This window comes from Gymnoscopelus braueri (assembly GCF_963280865.1).
Source record: "Gymnoscopelus braueri genome assembly, chromosome: 3".
NCBI lineage: Eukaryota > Metazoa > Chordata > Actinopteri > Myctophiformes > Myctophidae > Gymnoscopelus > Gymnoscopelus braueri.
In genome coordinates this window covers 16,751,503-16,773,975 of record NC_137612.1, presented here as the reverse complement: position 1 = coordinate 16,773,975, position 22,473 = coordinate 16,751,503, and the positions used below count along the sequence as shown (strand labels likewise).

At 41.1% G+C, this 22,473-nt stretch overlaps 1 protein-coding gene across 1 annotated transcript; it reads right to left on the bottom strand.

The window, feature by feature from the left end:
- Positions 1-420: 420 nt before the first annotated feature.
- LOC308080390 (transcription initiation factor TFIID subunit 4-like) lies at positions 421-21,384 on the bottom strand. The gene is made up of 15 exons (XM_080422232.1): positions 20,014-21,384; positions 17,722-17,864; positions 17,353-17,472; positions 14,727-14,816; positions 14,406-14,528; positions 14,077-14,166; positions 11,724-11,978; positions 11,044-11,173; positions 10,614-10,719; positions 9,283-9,452; positions 9,049-9,179; positions 8,777-8,902; positions 4,207-4,263; positions 3,998-4,117; positions 421-1,453 (listed from the first exon to the last, which is right to left on the bottom strand). The coding sequence occupies exons 1-15, from the start codon at positions 20,924-20,926 to the stop codon at positions 1,289-1,291; spliced, it is 2,739 nt and encodes a 912-aa protein (XP_080278358.1). The 5' UTR covers positions 20,927-21,384; the 3' UTR covers positions 421-1,288.
- Between the last annotated feature and the right edge of the window lie 1,089 nt (positions 21,385-22,473).

The window sequence follows — 22,473 nt, the reverse complement described above, 5'->3', positions numbered from 1 at the left end:
ACTAAGAAATAATTAGTCCTGCCTTAATAAACACGCTCCTAATAATTATGTATTCAACTGAAGCAACATAAAACAGATGCGGTCCCACACATTGTTTAAATAAATAACTTGAGTTTGGTAAATAAATATGATGAATGTTGAAAGCCAAAGAAAGAAAAAAGACAGAAAGAAAGAAAAAAAAGCTACTAATCATGTCAAGTGAAACAGTTGGGTTAAAGGGATATTTCACTTTCAAAAAAACTTTTGGTCATTTTATCGTCTACTCAGGCTTTTGTGAGCCCCCCAGACCGTTTTTAATACGCGAGGGGGCCGGGTTTTTTCGATCATTTATTTTGAAAAAAATTTAATGCAATAAAAAAATTTTATAAAATAAATGAAAAAAGTAATCGAAAAAACACGGCCCCCTCACGTATTAGGAGGGCAGGGTGAGTCACCAGAACCAAGAACGGGTGTTTTTGATGAATCTAACAGGTTAAAAATGGAGTTTGAAGTTATAATGGGTTTGTATAGGAAGGGGGAGTGTCTGATAAAATTATTATCAAATATCTAAATACTAAATCAAGCAACTTAAAAACGGTCTGGGGGGTTCACAAAGGCCTGAGTAGACGATAAAATGACCCAAAGTTTTTTTGAAAGTGAAAATCCCTTTAATTGCTATGTTACTCAATATCAGTTAATGGTTATATGGCTTATTTTGAAGTTAGGAAGGCATCTCAGTAGATTACACAGTTCAGAGTTAATTCAGAAATCAGTTAAAGGGGAGAAACCCATAAAATTAATTTAGAAAAGAAATGTCCATTTTATTTAAAACCTCTTTTCACATAATAGATAAAATCAAAAAATAAAATCAATTGTATTATTACAGTGTATAATTGTACAGTAAATCTTTTTTGTTGTGTAATTCTTACATAAAAAAAGATCCTTCTTCATAAAAACATAGAATCTATTCTTTACAGTTTCAGGAAAGTGATTCTAAAGGGAGTGGAGTTTCTGACTTTGTGAAGGAAAATAGTTAGGCTTTGTTTGAGGGAGGTAGAGAGCGTAGGATGAGAAGCAGAGGGTGACTGCACAACCAAAGTCCATTTTGTAAGCCAGAGTCAAAGAACGTGCTCATCCATTGAGGCTGCCATATCAAGCATACCTGGAAATCTCTGATACCTGTCCAGTCACTGACATAGCCCTCGTTACATGTCAGAGTCTTTCGAAGAGTTCGCTCTACTGTGGGAGTGATCGTCCTCTCCACACGCTACATTTTTCTGTCACTCTTTACCTCTTTTCCGTTGCCAGCCTATTTTAGGAAGCCCTTGTAGAGGAAGTGGGAGTGACCGGTAAATTTCTCATTTTCCAAACAGAAAAGCAGGTCCCTGAGGTTGACACGTGTGATTCGCTGCCTGGTGGGTCTGGAACCAGATGGACCAGCGCCCCCCGAAACAGAGGGACTAGACTCCGAGCCCTGGCCATAGAAAAACAGAGGGACATGAGAACAATGCTGAGAGAGTTAGAGAGAGATTGAATGCAAAACACATTTTGAGATAAGCCATCTGGTAACATGAGTAAGTAAGCTGCTCAGGGGTAATGAACAGTTTGAACACCTAACACTCGCAAGATTTACAGGTAGACATGCTCCATTCTCTGTCCTATGCATTACTGGAAGCATCTGGGTCCACCATTGGACTACTGAAAAAGCCTTTTAATTACAGTAGTCTTATTACAACATTAAATGTCAATCAAAACAACTGTAATAAAGGCAGAGTACACTATTGTGTAGCAGCAGATATGAAATATGTATGAAGTGGGAGGTCCCAACCTGGTATTCTCAATGAACTTTTGGGCGTGCCCACAAAAAAAAATGCATTTAACAGTTACTCTGCACACTTTCTTTCTTCCTCCATGTATAATAATAATACCCAATGATCATTACTTAAGTTAGGAGTGTTACATATATATTTATGTTATGCAAGGGTTCCATTTTATTATTCGATTTAGCCTTGGACAGGCTCTGACTTCATTCATTCAGCTCACAGGTGCCGCCTTCCCAGAGAACTCGTCGCCCTGATTGATTCCTCACCTTCAGAGTTGGCTGGACCAATCACAGAAGAAGGCCTCTTATTTAAGATCTGTCATCAGCTGTGTACTTTGGCAGTGTGTTAGACGATGCCCACGGAGGCGTTCATTGTGTGTGGTCTGATCGTTTTCTAAAAGTTAAGTAACACTCCAGAGGTTTGTGTCCACCCTTTGATATTGAACCCGCTAAGGCTAATGTGATGTTGAGTCCACAGAGCAGCCTTAGGCTGATTGATTGATTGTTTGGTTTGCTTCTAAAATGATGTATTCAAAACAATTCATTGTAAAATCACGCAAACCTAAAAAGAAAAGAAAAAATCACACCCTGTGTGAAGTGGGCGGTGTCTTGCTAGCTAATCACAATACTGAATGGAGTCAACCAATCATGTACAAAAGATAAATACATTTATTGAAACACTCTTTATGATGGACGAAACCATAACTTGAAAAAAACAAATTTTTGGTTTTTTTCAAGTTATGCTTTCTTATATAGGGCTATGCACATGTGTCATGTGACACTGGCCAATCACAGTCCTGAATAGACTGTGATTGGCCAATCACAGCGCAGGATAATTGTACAAATTTCCTGGGCCCAGATCACAGCGCAGGAAAATGTACATTTTTCCAAATCTCACTTATAGGGGCGGTTTCACCGCCCAAAAAATCACACCCAGTGTGAAGTGGGCGGTGTGGTCACAGTGGTCATCACAGTGATGGAAGTTCACTTAAAGAAAAGTAATATTGTGGACCAACCATTGTACACCCCTAACTAAAAAAAAACCATAAATGTGTTTTTTTTTAAGTGCATAGTCCTATTTATAGGGCTATGCACATGTGTCATGTTTCACTAGCCAATCACAGTCCTGAATAGACTGTGATTGGCCAATCACGGTGCAGGGTTAGGGGGGTACACTGGTGGCCAATCACAGTGCAGGGTTGGGGGGGGTGCAAAATGTCCAAACCTCACATATAGGGGCGGTTTCACCGCCCAAAAAGAAACAGTCTCAATAAAAAATGGACTTCACTTTCCAACCCTTATGTCGCAATCCATTATTCCCTAGACTATAGGTCTGTAACAAGGAGTACTTTAAGCACATAACAAACACCACCATGGCAAATAACGTTTTCTCCAGCCTCATTCAAGCCCTGGACAGACTGGGGGTTAACGAGTCATGCACAATGGATGGTTAACTACAGTCTATATTGTTTCCCAAGTACACACGCAGCAGGCTACAGACCGTGGTAGAGAGGAATAGTGGCAAGTGAGCAGCAAGCGAGCAGCATGAGAGCGGCTGCTGTACAGATACATACATGGGAATAAAAAATAAAAATAAAATCTTTTGAGCCCCCAAAATCCTCCTGCGGGCCACCAATTTGACACCCTTATCCTGGGCAGACAGTGTCCGCTATAAAGTATGTCAGCAGTAAGTCCATCCGAGTGGGTTCTTTGGAGACTATGAATTGGAATGTATTAACTGAGCTTTATACTGAGAAAAGCTTCTCTTTGGACCAATACCAGACGTATAAAATGCATTTGTTATTTCCTCCCAAGATTATTTTACATCATCTGCTCTTGGCGGTCTGTGTTGTAGATTTGTTGTTTATGACTCTGCACCTCCCGCGTAAGGACATCAGTTTGCTCTGGGGAGAAATTACATTTCCGAGCACTTTTTTGATTAGTTATAATTGAATCCAACACACCCACTGACAATATATCCAGCCTAATTCGACTCATCTCACCACAGCACTGCAGGTACTTTATCCGGGTTGATGAATATCAAAAGACTGTCAAATTCTTCTATCGGGAAATTGCATTAAATAACTGACAATAACGGGTGTGTCAGCTGCTTTAACCAGCCACTGGCAGGCAAGGGATGGCAATTGAGAGGTAATGATGGTAAACCAGGGAGATGTGGGTGTTTAGTTAGTATACCTCAGCTCCGGCAGCAGAAGATCCAGAACCCATTTTCCTCTTCTTCCTGGGGCCGATGGCAGCCAGAGCTGTCTGGTTGGCCTCCTTCTGTCTTATCTGAGCCAACTCCTGCTGCTGCATCTGGACAAAACAGCCATAACCAGTGTGAGGATCAGACACACACACAAACACACTGCAATACATCTCACCACAACCAATTTGACCTGTACCTCTTTGGCCTTCTGTTTCAGACGCAGCTGTTCTGGGTCTTCTTGACGAGCTCGAGACTGCAGGGCCAAAACAGTTCAGGTTAATACACAAGACAATTGTTAATACAGGATACAATTCCTGATGCCCTTTTCAATAAACGATTTAATTTGCCAAAGAATCAGTGTTTCCATCCAAAACTTTTGGTGACACTTTAGAATAAATATCTGTTATAACTAGTTAATAGATCATTCACAAACGTTAATGAGTTATAAATGTATGTTAATGATTTATAACGATGCCTTATATAAATATTTAAAACACAAACAACAGACAGGGCAACAGCTCCAACTCAAATGGAATTTTCTTTCAAAGAATTACCATAACGCAATTTTAGGACATTATCTATTTCACATTTCAAAAGAAAATTCAACGGTCAGCATTTTAAATTGACGTTGCTTGTTGATATTGATACAAAAACGGATATGTGTATAATGTAAGACATGTCTAATGTTTGTGTCATTACTCATTTCCAAATCAACGAGCAAATAGTAAACTTGAGTCACTCGGCAAAGATGCAGGGACCTTCCTAAGCATCACAATGTCAATGAACTGATATTTCATTCATTAAAGTGTAAGTGATATTTCTTTGTCAAAATGTTTTCAGTAACAAGGATCTCCCCGTCTCTCCAGCTCTTTAGTAGACAGAAAATACACTAAGGTCAGGATACCAATCTAATCCAATCAGGAGAGAGAACTCACACAAACTACACGAACAAGTGAAAGTGGAAGTGATGAAACCAAAACATGAGCAGCCAGAATTGGAACTGGAACACTATAAAATTGAAGCTGATAAATTGTCTTTGTGGGTTTCGGATAAAATTGGTATCCCGACCTGAAAATGTATTCCGTTTACTGAAGATTTGGCGATAACAATGATAACTAGACGCGTCGCAATTCAGGGCAATTGCAGAGTGTGGTTGCACCGACGCTAGTCGCGGGTCGCTGCCGCCGGGACTCGAGGAATACGCTGGGAGGAATACCGTCGGAGGCTGTGCCAATTACATTGTCACGTAACTCCTGAGATCACTTGCGTTTCATTTTGAGAGGATTGATCCCCCCAAAATATGGTTTTTGCATCAAACGGTTACATTTTGAGCATTTGTGGCGCCCCCTATGGATCAAAGTTGAAATTATTTTGGGAATTTGTTGAGTAAACCACACTTGACATGTGATTCAAATTTGGGATTGACTGGACGTTTTGTTCGGGATTTGTGGGCTTTTTTGTAAAACGGGCCCCTCCCGCTAACTTTGGAAGCCATTTACGGACGAACAGTATGGACTATCAAAATTCTGTTTCGGTCCAGATTATCGCATGGGTCCAGAGATCATGTGTACCGATTTTTGTGAAATTTGGACAAAATATATGGGAGGAGGAGCTAAAAGTGTGTTTTGAAGAAAATTTAAAATGGCGGAAAATCTATCCTGACGCAAATGGGCGTGGCCTATATGGGGAGTTGCGTAATGACCCAAGGAATCTAGGGGAAAAGAAATTTGATTTTACGACCTACGGTTCAAGAGTTATAGGCCAAAACGTAAAGGGCGCTTTTATAGCACCACCATGTGGCCGATTAGTGTAATTATTTTTTCAATAATTTCGGACTAAATTATGAACCTCCCTTCAAAGTCTTTTAACTCTAGCACTTACGGTTTCCGAGAAACAAATACTTTGTGATTTCTGGCATTTTTGGTAAAACGGTTCCCTCCCACTAACTTTGGAAGCCATTTACGGACGAACGGTAAGGACTATCAAAATGCCGTTTGGATATGTTTATCGCATGGGCCCAGAGATCATGTGTACCGATTTTTGACATAGGAAATTTGGACACAATTTGTGGGAGGAGGAGCTAAAAGTGTGTTTTGAACAAAATTCAAAATGGCGGAAAATCTATCCTGACACAAATGCGTCATGACCCAAGGAATCTAGGGTAAAAAAGATTTTTATTTTACAACCTACGGTTCAAGAGTTATAGGCCAAAACGTAAAGTGGGCTGTTATAGCGCCACCATGAGGCCGACTGGTGTAATTATTTTTAAAATAATTTTGGACTAAATCATGAACCACCCCTCCAAGTCTTGAAACTCTAGCCCTTACGGTTTCTGAGAAATAAATACTTGAATGGGAGTTTTTTCATTTTCCCATGAAAGTGGATGGGGAAATTTAATGCACTAATAAATCAATATCAATTAAACTATGGAACCAATCTCTTAGCAAAATACAAGCGCACGATTCCCGGTCAAGACGGTCATTTTGACATATGGCACGACATTGGGGGATAAAAACTGTGGGAGGAGAGACGGTCTAAACTAAACCGCTAGGGCCTCTGGAGGATAACAATAGTCTGGTTGCCCTGTTAGGGCAACCACACTAACTATCAAATTGTGGAGCTTTAACATTTTAACTATTTTTTCTCTCTTTTTTTTCTTCTTTTTTTTATTACAAAAAATACACATTTAAACTAAAGTATATTGTCCTATAAAACACAGAGTAATTGCGCTGAAACATAATGTAGAAGTATTGTAAACACGGACAATGGCAGAAAGGATCAACACCTAATGAGGTGCTGGCTAGAGAACTAGTGGACGACTACACACACATTAGAACTAGTCAAACAAATAGCTGCACAGCACACTCCTCATAGTTATTCAAGCTGTGCACCCAATGTTACAGCTATACTCTTCATAGCCAGAGCCTTGGTGCGTTAATAACTAAGTATATGAGGAGGAGTGGGCAGCTACTGTATTGTTTTGGCTAATTAAACTCTATAAAAATAGCAACCCTCATAAGCACTGCAACGTCAACTTCATATTTCATGAATGATACTTCATTCACTAACTATATTTCCCTACAAAACTCATGGGATACTACAGTGTGACTGTGAACTAAATAACTAACAAACAGATGGGATGAGGGAGAAAAAGCACAGAAGTCACTTGAGAGTGAACAAACTCAGGAACTGAGGAAACTGGTGAACGCAGAAGCTGTGGCATAAATTATCATAAGCTTTCTCATTATGGCCCAGTGAGTGTTGTTTCCACAAGCTAAAGGACTCGAGTGGGACCAGACCTGACTAGATTAGGTTTTGCAACACATAAAGTAATAACATATCAAACATACTTTATAACCTCAAAGCCTCCTATAATAATACAGTTACACCGAGGATTGTAATATCAACCTACAAGTAACACTGTTATTATGTCATCAATCAAACAATCCATAAATCCAGCTATTATACGGTAGGATACTGTGTGGCAATTATTAAATCCTTGATGATTCATATAATGTCTTCTATACAGGCTACACAGCATCTGCACTGACTGTACTTAAAGGCTGTAATGTGTCTCCCTTTGCACTAGAGGTCCACATAGTACCAAGCTGAACAGGCTAAACAATGACATTAATACTATGCTTAAAGCAACCAACCTTGTTTATATTTTTGGCCTCAAGATTATTTTTTAAAGGGGATGCGCCAATAGCTGACTGCATAGTACCACATCAACCACATGATAAAAAAAAAGAAAAAGATAACTTCAGAAAACCAGGAGAAACAAATGGGCTAAGGTCGACTAACGGGTCAAAGCATGCGTCTTTAATTTTAAAGGGGGATACACAATAGCTGACTGGATAGTACATCAACCCCATGATACATTTTAAAAATCTGAAAAACTGGAGAAACCCTGCGGCATATGGATATCAGGCAATAAAAGTATTGAACTACAGTAGACTTAACAGTAAAATGGGTACATCTTCAGGGTCAAAAACTGTTTAAAACTGATTAAAACATTAGTCTAGCTCAATAAATGATTATTTCCTGATATCCATGTGCCGAGTCTTCCTTCAGATAAAGATTTACTGGAGTTGTTTGTCCTCTACTCAAGATTGGCATACTCCAAGGCTTGTCTGTACTCAAACAGCTCTGCTATCTGGGCAGAAAACAGCTGGCGTGCCGTTTGGACAGGCGGCAGCCAGAACTGTCCTGGTTGTTTATGCATGTTGTTTAGTTGTTGATCTAGAACTGCTGGTTTAAAACTTGATTATTTGCCACGTGCACACAGCAGTTCATTTCTGTCAATTGCAAGTGATATGGAGTGAGTGTGTTTCTAGTCCACGGCCAGCGAGAGCCCCGGTGCTCAGCGGATCAGTGGCCAGCTGCACCCAGCAACAAAGCACAGAGACGGGCAGGATGAAGCGTCTGCGCGCTTCATAAAAGCAAACAGTACAGTATTTCCAGGTTTTAATTTAGTTCGGTCCGTTCTCTGACTGACAGGGAGAATAAATGGGGGAAGAGGGGGGCTATGATTGGTTGGATGCTGGTGCGCTCTCAGCAAAGCTGAGGTTTTCTCAGGTTTGACGCTCCACTTATTGCTGTCGAGCATCGAGACGCTCCGAAAAAGCATGGAGATGATCGTGTCCATAGACTTTGCATTGAAACTCACTGCTCCATCAGAACGTGCCAGTGTCGTGCTGCTGGTGAGAATTGGCTGTGACACATCTGTAAGGTATACATATATAATCATATCTGTCTGTTGGTACCTTAGCTGCCTTCAGGAGAATCTCCCTCTCCTGCTCCTCCTTCCTCTGTTTCTCCATCTGGTCCAGCTGCTCAAAGAACTTAAGCTCAGCCCGAACGTCACTGCTCTGCTCGTAGCAACCTTCCTCCTGCCAACAGAACATCAAGAACAATAAGTAAGTAGGTCAGAGACGCTTATTGAGGGTATCATATTAATTGCCATACGAAAAAGAAACAATAATAATAATAATATGTTTGACATTTGTGTCTAACAGCCTGGCAAGATTTTTCAAACCTTGAAATTGACGTTCTTCTGCTGGGCCACCTGAGTGACCTTCTCCAGAAGGTTCCGGAGCCGCTGTTGAGTGGCGTGGGAGACATAGGTCACCACCTCACCATCAAACTCAGTGACCCCAAACCTCTTGCCTGGAGCACAGAGACAGAGCACAGTGAGGGGCTTTAGAGAGAGACAGACAGATGAATGGATGGATAGATGGAAAGAAAACATTAGTGTGTGTGTGTATCTCACCTATGTCCAGCATCCTTCTGTGCAGCAGGGATGAGCTGAGGAAAGCCTCGTCTTTACATGAGCGTGTCACTGCTCCCACCAGTTCAGAATTGGTTGCTAGGATGCGGGCACTTTCCTCTGATAGGTTAACTCCAGCCATGGATGCCACATCGTTAATATCATCATCATCCCTGGTCACAAAGACAACATCAGTAAAAAGCCTCAATCATAAACACATGATGATGGTTTTAATTTGCCAGGTATCTAATTTTCTTCTATTTTCAACCGAGGTGCACCCTTTACATCTCATCTGTGATGTTAGTAGATCAAGAGGTCTTGTTTCCACACTATATGCATTTTTATTAGAATCTAATTATGGGTCCCTAGCTGTGGATACTTAATGGAGGAATGACATACCGAATTTGGATCCTGATTTGTGCTGGGACACAGTTTGGTCTAATATTTTGCCGTCTTCTAGAAATCCAGATCATCAACAGATTCATTTACATTTTGTTCACCGAACAGAACACATTTGACTCCCCGCAGATTTTATGCCATGAGAATTTTAAGTATTCTTGGTACCTTCTTTCATATGGTTTTGGAATGTCCCTATGTTTCCTCATTTTGGAATATGATTGCAGCTAAACTTTCATTACTTTAATTACTTTATTTTAAATGATGTGTCCCTAACTTGTGGCCTCTAACTTTTTTAGATATAGTATATCTAGAACTGTCAACGGCAAGATTACATGGAGTGAGCGAGAAAAACGTTAAGCATTTCAGATAAGCTTAAGGAAATGATTTCCTTACAATGTGGTAGGAACTTTGTACAGGTATGCATTGTGTTTGGCCCTGCTTTTCGTGGCATCGTTGGTCCTGGGAGGGAGGGGTGGGTGGGTTTGCTTATTTTCTTTTCTTGATCTTTCTGTTGTGTTAGTTGAAGTTGTGTATGTGTTGTATGTATATGTATCTTGTTTAGTTTTTTCTATTCATGATGCATCTATGTATATACTATGCTATGCTGGCATAATTGTATTGTTTTTGTGATGAATAAAAACTATTGATAACAAAAAAAAATCCCTATTTTGGGCATGTGCAAACATAAAAAAGAATTAAAAAAACGAAACATAAAAATGATAATAATCTGATAATAAAAACAATAGTTTTGTTCTATTATGACAATGACATTTGAGAATCTGACATAAAACACATGTCCTCCTCACAATAGAATGGTTTAGAAAGGTTTCAGACTTCAAAAAAGTGTTTCCCGTCTACAAGCAAAACACTCCAAGACCATTTGTGAACTGAAGACCCCAAAATGAAAATATACAGTATGTTTTAGCAGCTCTTACTTGAAAGTGCCACCGGCCTCTTTAAGTTTGTTCTTTTGAGCAAGCGACAGGGCTGTAGCAGGAACTTGTTTAGTAGCTGGCACCAAACCAGGTCTCACCATAGGAACTGGAGAGAAAGACAGTTACAGGCAGATAGGTTAATCACCTGAATTACCCACCACATAATGCACAGGTGCACTATACCACCTCACAGCAGTGCAGGAAAACTACACTAAAAATGATGACAGGTAGATCTTGTATATATTATATTAACTGAATATAATCCCACACAAACTTCTACTAATGTATTAATGTTTTAACAGTAGTTGCCTCTCAAAGTATAGCATCACAACATTATTAAACTGAACTAGTTTAATTTAGACAGAAACTCAGAGGCATTTTGAGATTTCAGGGATATTTTTTGCCCAGTATATATAGTAGTTCTGATCACCTGAATTGAGCACCTGTGGCTGACCCACCATGATGCGTCCTGGGGCCTGATTCCTGAGGGTCACCATGGGCGTTGTTGCCACGGTAACTTGAGGTCTCCGTATTGCCCCCTGCTGCTGAGGTTGGAATACCTGAAAATGAACATGATGTTGTAGCGACTAGCGACAGAGTAGGCTTAACTATATATATATATATATATATATATATATATATATATATATATATATATATATATATATATATATATATATATATATATACAGACAGACAGAGAGAGATCTGCAACCAGTCGATAGTGAAGTACCCGGACTGCCAGCCTGCAGATGGATATACATATTCAAAACAAAAATAAGCTGAAATGTTTCATGCTTCATTCACACTTTACTAAAATGCTCCTAATTAGGCGTATGTTAACGCTGTTTCAAAAAACAAGAAAAAACTAAACAAAGCTTTGTGCAACATTTCCAATGTAGCTTCGAAGTGTAATAAAGGGTATTGAAGCCATCCCTACTGGCAACCCACTGTGAATAAATTAAGGCAAGGGGAATGCCATCCTGATGGAGACGAAAGGAAGTTTGCTTAATGGATGATTTTGACTTTAAACACCTTTCAGATGGCTCTTCGGACAAAAATCTAAGTTATATATTACATATTCTCTGTGAAAGCAAATGTGCCATTTACCAGTGGGGCCGTCTGCCCTGGTTTGCTGATAGCAGGCTGGAGCTGAGGCAGCTGTGGTCTTGAGACCGGGGCAGTGAGGCGAGGACCTGCGCTACTCAGAACGACTGTAGTGGTGGTGGCTGGGGTGGTGGCTGGGGTGGTGGTGGCGGTGGCTGGGGTGGTGGAGGCTGGTCCAGATGCCAGCTGGGGGAGTTGACTTTGCTGAATGAAGGCTGTATAATCTGGGGTCAGCTGCCTCACTGCTGGGAGGCTTCTCTGGAAGACATACAGAAAGGTAGATCATAGATATTTTAATGTCCTTTCCCATACTGGGGAATTTGATGTATATTTTAGCTTTTCATCAGAAAATTCAAACGTCTTTTGTGACTGTGACCTGACACAAACAGAGTTCTTCGTGTGTCCTTATAGAAGAACCACCTGGGTATTGGGCAAAAGAGGGAAAAAAAGAGTTGAACATGAAGACGTTTGGGGTACCAGGCCACTTCCTAAGGGCCAGGGGATTCAGGAGTTATCATGAATGCAGAGGACACAGCAACACTGTCCATTAATCCATGACTAAAATTGGTAGTGGGAGGATGTGAATTTGATTTTAAAAAGAAAAAATAATATCCTGATTTTAATAATAGTATAGAAAATATTCAAGGTAAAAGCAAAAGACTAGCAGCATAAAATGATTAATTATACAAATCACAGCTTCCATTTAGTTCATTTGTATTAACAGGGGGTCCGTTACCCCTTGGGGGTCCTCAGAGTCGTTACAGGGGGGCCACCAATAACACACATAACATGAATCCAATCATTAGCAAAGATAAAGTCTAGAGAAAAAATCTAACATTTTATTTACACAACACTAGCACTTGTAAAGGCTGTGGCTCCAGAAGTGCTGAATTAATGCTGAACTGTCAGATGTTATGGACTCGTTCATGGAAGATGTCAATTTTATCAAGAAGAGTGCTTTGCAAAGGCGTCTCACACAATGCTGTTTTTTAAAAAGGAGCACTTTGTAACTCTGTTTTGAAAATTGCTTTTCAACTTTTAAAAGCCATCAGTCGTAGCAAACATACCTCTATATCTTTGTCTCAAGCATGTGGGTTCCTCACAGGAAGAAACCACTCACAGTACCCACTTTCAACAGTGGATGTATTAAAAGCTCTCAACTTAATGATTAACCTTGCAGTCGGTGGTAATAGTGACGGAGGTACAGTATGATGGACGTGTGGACATTGTTACTGTTACTGACATTGTTGTTGATCAAGTTACTGTATATACCTGCCTCTGCTGCCTGTGAAAGGCTTTTAGTGCATCTGGATTGATTCAGCTCAAGAAGGCAAAAAATGATGGCACTCTGGTGGCACAGGGGTGATGTGCCTGTCCACCACCAGTGGTTTGAATCCACCGTGGTGCATCCGGTTTGGCTGAATGTCAATACAAACACAATTGGCCATGGTCGGGGAGGGAAGCTGGACAGGGAGGGTGATCTTTGTCGCTGTACGTACTCCTACGGGCTGGGGGAACCTCATTTGAGATAAGACAGTGCTTTCATTAGGTGGTTTCAGAGAGTTACAGGCTTCTGTAAATGCATTGCAATAACAATACAGCAATGCATTACTCTAGTACTGTAACTCAAGTAAAAATCTGCAACTTTCACTTGCAGTGGAGTAATATTTGACCAGGAGTATCTATACTTTGACCCAAGTAATGGGATTGTGTACTTTGTCCACCACTGCCGGCAGTCCAATCATGTCCACACCTGTAAATCTCTGCTGTCCGGCAGAAACCAACTCCAAAATGTTCATTTTTCAGGAAATGAAATAAAGTGGAGTTAGGAGGTTTTGTTCATCATTGATAAGAACAGCTGAATGGACCCCCAAGCTCACAATGAGGTTGGATGTCAAAAGGGGGTGGAGCCTGGAATCAGCAGTTAGCTGGTTTAGCAGAAAGTTTGAGGATCCAATGGAGTTAGCTGGTTTTGTCAGAAGCGCTTTTTAATGCTTTTCATTGGTTCAATATTTTTTTTACCAACACACAGATGTAAAGGGTGTTCAATGACCATGATTTATGGAAAAAATGCAAAAGCGTCAAAATGGAGTTAGCTGGTTTCTGCCGGACAGCAACGATATACTGCATATACTGTCAAATTCCAGTGATGATGTCTGGGTCACAAAATGTGCATATCTGGCGGAAATAGTTTGAGCTCAAAAGACTTAACAGTTCTATGCAAAGAAAATGGAGTGACTAGATTAATATGCAACACAACCCTGCTTCGTCTCTCTATCAGCTAAGGGGTCCTTAGCCTGAAAAACTTTGAAGACCCCTGCATTAGTCTATCTACCAATACAAGTTGCTTCCTTACCTTGAGGAAAGGCACAAGATAAGGCTGTGGTGAGGAGTTGAGCTCACTGTACAATCTGCTGGTAAAGTCCTCGGCTTCCAGCTTACTTTCCTAGAATAACCAAAGCAGCATAAATAATGAGGATTAAGAACAATTATATTTCATAAAACTCTTGCCTAACAGTGTTCATTATAAAGAGCGGTGACACAATTATGTTATTGTCAAATGTAAATCAAGACCATTTGAAGCATTTCATTTAACTTAGTCATTATCAATGACCCTGACAGATGTGAAAGAAAGAATACAGTCACGACTTTAAGAAACGTGCTAGATCTGTGATGCTTGCTTACCAGCAGGTCCTTCACCAGCCCTCTAACATTGGCTGCTGTCTCTGAAGACTGTCTCCCACTTGACGCCAGCTTGATCAATGTAGACAAGAAGTTCTTGCACTTCTTTACGTTCTCCATTGTCTCCTACCAGAAACACATAACAAATTCAGACTGAGAAAGACAAAGTTCAGTCTTACATGTACATGTAGATGTGTTATTAGGTATAACATTGTTAACATACCTGTGTGTGCATGTGTCTACAATGGTAACAGTGATATAAATACTACAATCAACACTTCCTGCAGAGGCCAAGCCCTGTGTGCTCCATGAGACTTAACTCACATTGCTCACTGTTGCTGAGGTAACAGTGGTCCCAGCTGTTTGGGGGACAGTCCTGGAGGTCATGCCTGGCAGCGCAGGCCCTGGGGAGGTCTGGGTAAAGAAAGTAAATTCCTACTTATATATAGGTTATATCTGTCATAATGTTTTACGTTTAAGTACCTCAGGGCTTTCGCTAAAGCATCCATGTGTGTTTGGGAGGGTTTAAAGAATGAATAGAATTGTGTGGATACAGATAGCTGGATACACCTGAAATGACCATGTTTATCTTTTATTCTTTTAAGAATTTTTATATTTCAGCTAGAGATTGCTGTAGAACTTGAATATCGCTATCAACTTGTCAACCCCAGACTACTCTGTTCAGTTCTCTTCCTGGCCTAGCCAACATCTACCATACACCAACAACCAAAAGTCATCATCAAATACCCACGTTCCAACACATATGGCTTATCACAATCACATCTGACAATCCACCCAGGTTTACTGCTCATGCAAGATGTGTCGTCAACCTGCAATGTTACGTTATGCACTGTGGAAATTGGACTTTAACTTTGCAGTCACACTAAATGTTATGTTGTGTTATAGCTCTCTGCTCTTGTCTGCACAGTGCACTCACATGAACAACTTTTGTTTAATTTCAAATAATGATTTATTCTATAGTGTCTAGCAACATGGCAGATAATAAAAGCTGGCTTTCAGGGTATGGACCACATTATTTTATGCACAAACAAATACTTTGTGTGACTGTGTGAAGTTATACTGAGCAGCTGCATGCAGAGATGGCATCTCCTCTTGAAATTCTCCATCACTACTTCAATAAACAGCTGCATATACATCAATGCAAGCTCATTTAAGAAATATAGTCTAGCCTCACCTGATCTGTTATATCAAACAAAAACAACTGTAAAATAAGTATGGCTGTTACATACAATATAGCTGGAAAACGTCATGGGAAAAGACGTTACTAGTGTTAGACTACAGAACAAGTACACATTTATTAAGACTCTATTTAACACAGCAGTCATACACTTGCATTGTCTACATGCCCCACTCACTCCTACAAGATGATATGAGACAACCCGGATGCCTAAAAGTCTGATTTGTGGGACTCCAGCTAAATTACACTGCCTTATACTTACGGTACAGTAGCCCAGTTCTCCCAATTATATAACTCTTTATTAAAAACAAGACATAGAGTCTAATAACAGCGAGGCCTTCCTGTCCACTCTTTGGCTATCCATAGTAAGTTACTATGCACTGCAGTTTATCAATTAAAACGCACAAACCACAATGCAATGACCAGTTGCAAAGCTACACTGACTATACAGGCTGTCTGCTTGAGACGATGTCAGCTAGTGTGGTGATGGTCTACATCTCCTTTTGACATAAAGCGAAGAGCGACCTTTGCAAATACTTCAAATAAGTATTAAAGTGCTTCAAAAGATAAATGTTGGCAAGGTTCGATGTTAAAGGAGAATTTTGGACTAAGGTTTTCTTACCTTTTCAATGATGTTATGATATTTTAGGATGAATGGTACAATAGAAAAATTTCACAACTCCATCCAGGGTCCGCCACAGCTTAAAACGTGCGCGGATAGGCCTTGCGCTAGATCGCATATTTTAATAGCTTTTTTTGTTTTTTTTTTGTTGTGAGATCTGACGTTCATAGTGACAGAACACTATGCAACACCAAAAAAAAATCCTCGCTAGACGATATTGAAATCTCGAGATTTTTTTTTTTTTACAGTGTTCTGTCACTATGAATGTCAGATCTCACAATTTTTTTAAAATAAAAATCTATTAAAATATGCGATCTAACGCAAGGCCTATGGGGCAAGTAAAAAAAGAAATGCAGGCAAGTGAAACTGTCTAGATTAGCTCTATTAGGCAAGTAGCAATTGAGAGTGATGTTTTGTTTGTTTTTATCATTTGAATTATTTTATCAGTTGTGGGATTACATCATTAATCTGTGAAATGGAGTTGTTGAAGAAGTCTGCTTCAAACTAATGGCATAATAATGGTACTACAGAAAGTGATGGCCCAGAAATTATGTTTTGCCTACAGCCTAATTAGTAGAGCTAGGCCTAGGTGTTGAAGGCAGTCAATCCATCCTATGTTGAAATATAGTGTCAAATAATATACAAGAGGTTAACACTTAGAACAGGGGGTCTTCAACGTTTTTCAGGCCAAGGACCCCTTAGCTATGAGAGAGATGAAGCATGTGTTGCAGATTCAACTTTTTCATAAGATAGCTTCATAGACTTGTTTGACAGCACTGAAAATATCTACGTACAAGCTCACAACGCATCATGCTGCGACGCTATTTTCGGCTTATGTTCCCCCCAGAATAAGGATGCTAGGGTTCAAGTGGTTAATGTAAAAAAGGTTCCTATCACACAAAGATTTGGCTGCCCTCTGTACTAACTCTGGGGACCTCCTAGAGGTCCCGAAACCCCTGTTGAAGACCTTTGATTTAGAACATAAATTTGATTTTTTTATTTTTTTTTACACCCCTGGCTGCGGGTTGTCTACTATATACTTGATAAGATCCCAGAGTATAACTCTATCATATAAGACAAACAGAGGTCAAAACAAGGTGAGATATATACTCACAAAGGGCTTGACTTACCTGGAGGACAGGCGGTCTGTGGAGAGTCGTGGTGGTAGAGATGGGCGTGGGGGATGGAGCGGTCTGTCTGATGATGGTACTGGGAGCCACTTGCCTGCTAATTATGGAGGTCCCAGGGGTCTTAAAAGGACCCACATAGCATGTTAGTGATGTTACAATACAATACACCCATTTTACGCAGAGAGGACACATGTGCTACTTAAAAATGAAATTTGATATTTCAGCTAATGTTTTGAAATATAGCTGGCAGCTGCTTGCCTGAGCTGGAGGCAGTAAAGCGAGATGGGGTTGCACAAGGGCTGTGTATGTTGCAGTCAAACGAGGTTGCTCTGGGCCAAGGGGTCATGTTAGCAGGTTTAGCTGTCTTACCTGGCCAGCGGGCATGTTTGTTGGTGTGCCAGGTCGAGGGGCCATTGCTCCCTGCTGGGCCTGGGCCTGGGCCTGCATCTGGGCCAGGGCCTGGTGGTGGATCATCAGCAACTGCCCACTCTCACTGCGCACCAGCACCATCCCTGAGGCAAATAAACACAACTCAGGTTTACGATTATATTAGATTTGACGAGTGACTGATATTGTTCATTGAAGCTGCAGTCAAGGATTATGCCCTGTATGAAAACCCAATACAGTGCTGAAATAGGGTCACTAAACAAAACAAAAAAGACAAACAGGCAATATCAGTGCGGAAGTCAACAATGTGAAGGCTCCACTGAGAGTGGTCCTTAAACAAATGCTGCAAATGCTGACTCACAAGGATCTAAATACTGATGTGGTGGGGATACTTTGACTGTGACCCCCAATTTTGTTAAACATGAAACAACTGTTTTAGAACAAGTAAAAGTTATAGTAAAGCAGATGTGAGGAGAAATGTACAAGACAGCGTTTGCCCTTCCAGCCCACTATACCCCCCCCCCCCCACACACACACACAAATTTCATATGAAGCAGGTCTACACCGTACTCTTTAATTACAGAAACAGAATATGTTAATGTGTCTAATTGCCGTGCTTTCAGACCACTGAGACTGAAATGAAAGAAGCATCATAGATACAGATATTGTCAAATCAGGCTGTCTCTCCAATCTGTGCACCTGGTCAAGAAGCAAACTGGTAAGAGATAAAAATCTGAGACAAAAAAACAACTTCAGTTGTTCAAAAGTTCATTGGCTGCAATAAGAGAAAGAGTGTATGAGTCACATTTTCTGAATATACAAATACAGCTTATATGGCATGGTGGCTAAAAAGAAACATGACCTTTTCTAGAAACAAGACCGGGTCTAATAACAGCGTTGGTTCCATGTGGATCTCTCGGACGTCATGTTGGCGAGATTATAATGACACTGTGACTTCATATCGACTTCCAAATATGGAGTTATTTGCCTCTCCAGTCTCCACTGACATCCAGTATAACATTTTAGTTTGAATTATTTCAGGGTTATTTGGGGGATTTACTTCCTTGACTTACTGGCACCATGCATACAGAATGTGGCCTTGATTGGTCTAGTCAGTGGTTTGCAAGATTAAAGCGCCGTTCACACTAAGCACTATAACTATAACGATAACTATATCGTTCACCATTGTATTTTGTTTATAGTTGATGTGAATTCTGCCATCCACTTGACTAAGAACGATTTTAAACCTATATATTTATAGTATAGTATACTATGTGGTCTTGTCTACCAGTCCACTTTCTCACCTTTCTTGCTCTCTCTCTCTGCCTTGACTCAATCCTGCACTCTCTCCCTCTCTATCCTCCTCTCTCCCTGTTTGTGCTGTCAACCAAGAGGCAAACATCCATTTATGATACTGGGGTGGTTATAGATTATTAAGTTATTATTATCATATATTATGCACTGGGGGCAGTCTATGTCAGAACTATAACTATAACTATAATGATTTGTGGATAAATAAATAGATATTTCTGGATCCGACCGCCTTCCCACTCAGCACAACACTCTCAGGTCCTCTGCCATAGACAAGCCAGGTTTTGAAGGCGATCGGTCAGATGGTTCTCGAGATATGTGGGGGACATTTTGTGCATTTATAGATAGTGAGGTGCATCAGCTGTATTAATAACAGCCAACTGGCATACTAGGGATGGGCATGAGAGGTAATGATGGAAAACCAGGGGAAGGGGTGTTGCAGTTCATACATCCTGCTGATTTAGTGTTGATTGTGTGAGGCGACTGTAAAGGCACAGCTCAGTCCGTAGAACACAGCTGGCCTTCAATCTGTCTCTCTGTGAGATTTAAAGATCTTATAACAATCCGTACACAATATGTATTTTCTGTAATGACTATTGGTTATAGTGTTCTCACTTGTTCCCGTCTTTAGAGAGTGCAAGTTCTGGGAACTCATTATGGTTAGCTATAATAAATGGGCTATAATGTGTAGGCTAGTTACTGTTAGTAGAGCAGTGGTTCTCTAAGTGGATTCCAGGGACCCTCTGGGTTCCTTTAGAGGTCCTAAATTGACCCTTACAAGTGTGTAACGGGCCCATTTGGTTCCATTTGTATACTGTCAGAGTTAAGGGAAGACCTTGAAATTTAAGTTTAAGTTTGAGAACCACTGCTGTAGAGTAAATGCCAATTTGTTATAAAAATTTCGTAATTGGTCTGACTTTGAATAAGACAAAATTGTGTAAAAAAAAAAAAAATCCAACTTACCTGGGGGGAGCTGTAAGTTGTGTATATTAGGCTGTCCCGGCGACGTCTGCAGTGGGGGCCTGGGGGCCAACATCTGCGGCGCTAGGGCTCGGTTGTTCCCTCCTGGACTGGCAGCAGCAACAGTTGCCGGTGCTGAAGTCCTGATGGGAGAGCTGACAACTCCAGGAGTGTTCGTCTGTTGTTGTTGTTGTTGTTGTTGTTGTTGTTGTTGTTGTTGTTGTTGCGGTCCTAGTGTGTGTATGATCGCTTTGGGTGCCTCTGCCTTCATTATGTTCGAGCCCGCACTGACAGACAGCGTGGCGGTGGACGGCTGACCATTGTTGGTCAGCTGAGTTGGGATGCCAGCAGCGGGCTGAGTCGCAGCATTATTAGCCAAATGGGTTCCCCCAGTATTGTTGTTCCCGTTCAAAGTTATTATACCCGAGCCAGCGGTTTGCATAGACGGTCTCAACTGTGTCAATGCGTGTGCCCCTGCTGTGTGGTGGCTCGCTGCTGGCTGCGGTGAATAAGTGACACTCAGTGAGTTCATGAACGGCGTCTGAATGACACTGTTCGACATGGTGGGGGTCATTATCATGGTCGGGGGCAATGGGGGCATAATCGCACCGACGAGCCCCTTTGACAGCCCCGCTGTTCCACTGTTTACAGCCGTAGTGACAGCAGCCATCGAGGCACCAGCACCGCCGCTGCTGTCACTCCGAACACATGTCACCGTCGTCCCCGACGTGAGACGACCCGCAGCGCTTCCTCCTGAACCGTGAGAGTTCATCATGGTCTGGCTTCCATTCAGAGTTTGAACTGGGGATTGAACTGGGCCATTTCCATCGTGATTGGGGAGAGAAGTTGCACTAGTGGCAACAAGTGCCTTTCCTTGGTCGTTAGCCGAGTCCGAACTGGTCGATGATGCATCCATATCTGAACCATGGGGACCTCGTTCTAATGACACTGTCTCCTGTACTGTCTTCAACTTATTTTAATAGGAGGAGCAGGAACAATCTTGAATGTGATGATGGGGGGCAAACTCTCTAACACCTCAACTGTTGTGTTCTCTGTCTGCTCGGGTGCTTTATTTTCGTGTAACACTTGTGGGAGACAAAGAACAAAAACAAACGTTAGTAACTAGTTACAGCAGCGTACCTGGCTTTTAGCAACGTCTTGACCACCAAGTCCCAGCTGGACATTCAGAGCTCGTCCCGAGAACAACTAGCCATGTGATTTAACGGCCGCCTGGCTCCTAACTAACACCAGGCTTCCTGTCATTATTTAACCCCGAAGGCACTAATTCCAGAGACGGCGAAACAACGTGACAAACCACTCTTTTATTCACCGCTGTTGTCAAGAGAAGCTCGTCCAGCAGCGGATCAACCGCCATCTTCGCAAACCTGCGAGCTTGTGAGAAGTGAGCTACTTAGCCAACTGACGTGCGCATGCGCACAGCGAACCGAACGTCACCGCACGGGGATTCCGGAGCGCTGTGATTGGTTGCTTTCCAGATTTTAGAGGGCGGTACCTAATGGTTCTCGCTTCAGCTGCAGTGTTGCCATGTCCGCTTATTTTAAGCGACTTTGGGCTTATTTTTCTGTAAAGTTGCTTGTAAAATAATATTGGTAGTTAAAGGTAGGGTAAGTGATATTTTTTGGTTAAAACAAAAAGTATTTTTTTTAAAGGTTAAAATACTATATTCTGATCGTAATCATTGCTATAGAGTGTTTGTTCAGTAACAGGAGTCTCCCCGTCTCTCCAGCTCTTTAATAAACAGAAAATACATTTTTCGGTAGGTGTCAAAATCTCAGCCAATCAGGAGAAAGTACCAATGTTTAAGCTTAATTTGTATAGTTTTCAGTTCCAATTTTGCATGCTCATTTCTTAGTGTCATCACTTCCAATTTCACTTGTTTAATCTGTATCCTGATTGAGTTCTCTGTCCTGGTTGGATAAAATTGGAAATGAAACTACAAAAAAAAAAAAAAAAACTACAAAATACATTTTCTGTTTTATAAAGAGCTGGAGAGACATGGAGACTCTTTATATGGACAGGACACTCTATAGTAACGAGCACTATCAGAACATAGACCCATTTTGCAATTATTTGAAACTTTGCAAATCACTTACACTACCTTTAACAGGATAGGTGGGCATTAGGGAGGGACATCTGGGCACCTCGATGTATAATTGGCTATTTTGTCCAAAATGTAAAACAAAAACAAAAAAATTGAAAAAGGTGAAAAAAGTAAAGTATACATGATTTGAACATGTAAACATTTTCATGTCAAGGACCCCCCCAAATTATTGTCTCCGCCAGGCTGTAAGGCATGGCGAGAGAGTATGTTTTACCCCCTGTCCGTGTGTCCGTGTGTCCGTCCGTCCGTCCGTCTGTCACCAGCTAATCTCTGGCACCGTTGGCCCGGTCGCTGCGAAACTGTGCACACACACTCCCTGGATGCCAATTCAGAACATTTGC

Excerpts from the sequence above, each read along its gene's own strand:
- LOC308080390 (XM_080422232.1), bottom strand. The coding sequence starts at position 20,926 with ATGGATGCATCATCGACCAGTTCGGACTCGGCTAACGACCAAGGAAAG. Across the intron at positions 9,453-10,613 it reads GAGGCCGGTGGCACTTTCAA|GGATGATGATGATATTAACG; the intron begins GTAAGAGCTGCT and ends CTTTGTGACCAG. Across the intron at positions 4,264-8,776 it reads TTCTCCTGAAGGCAGCTAAG|TCTCGAGCTCGTCAAGAAGA; the intron begins GTACCAACAGAC and ends TTGGCCCTGCAG.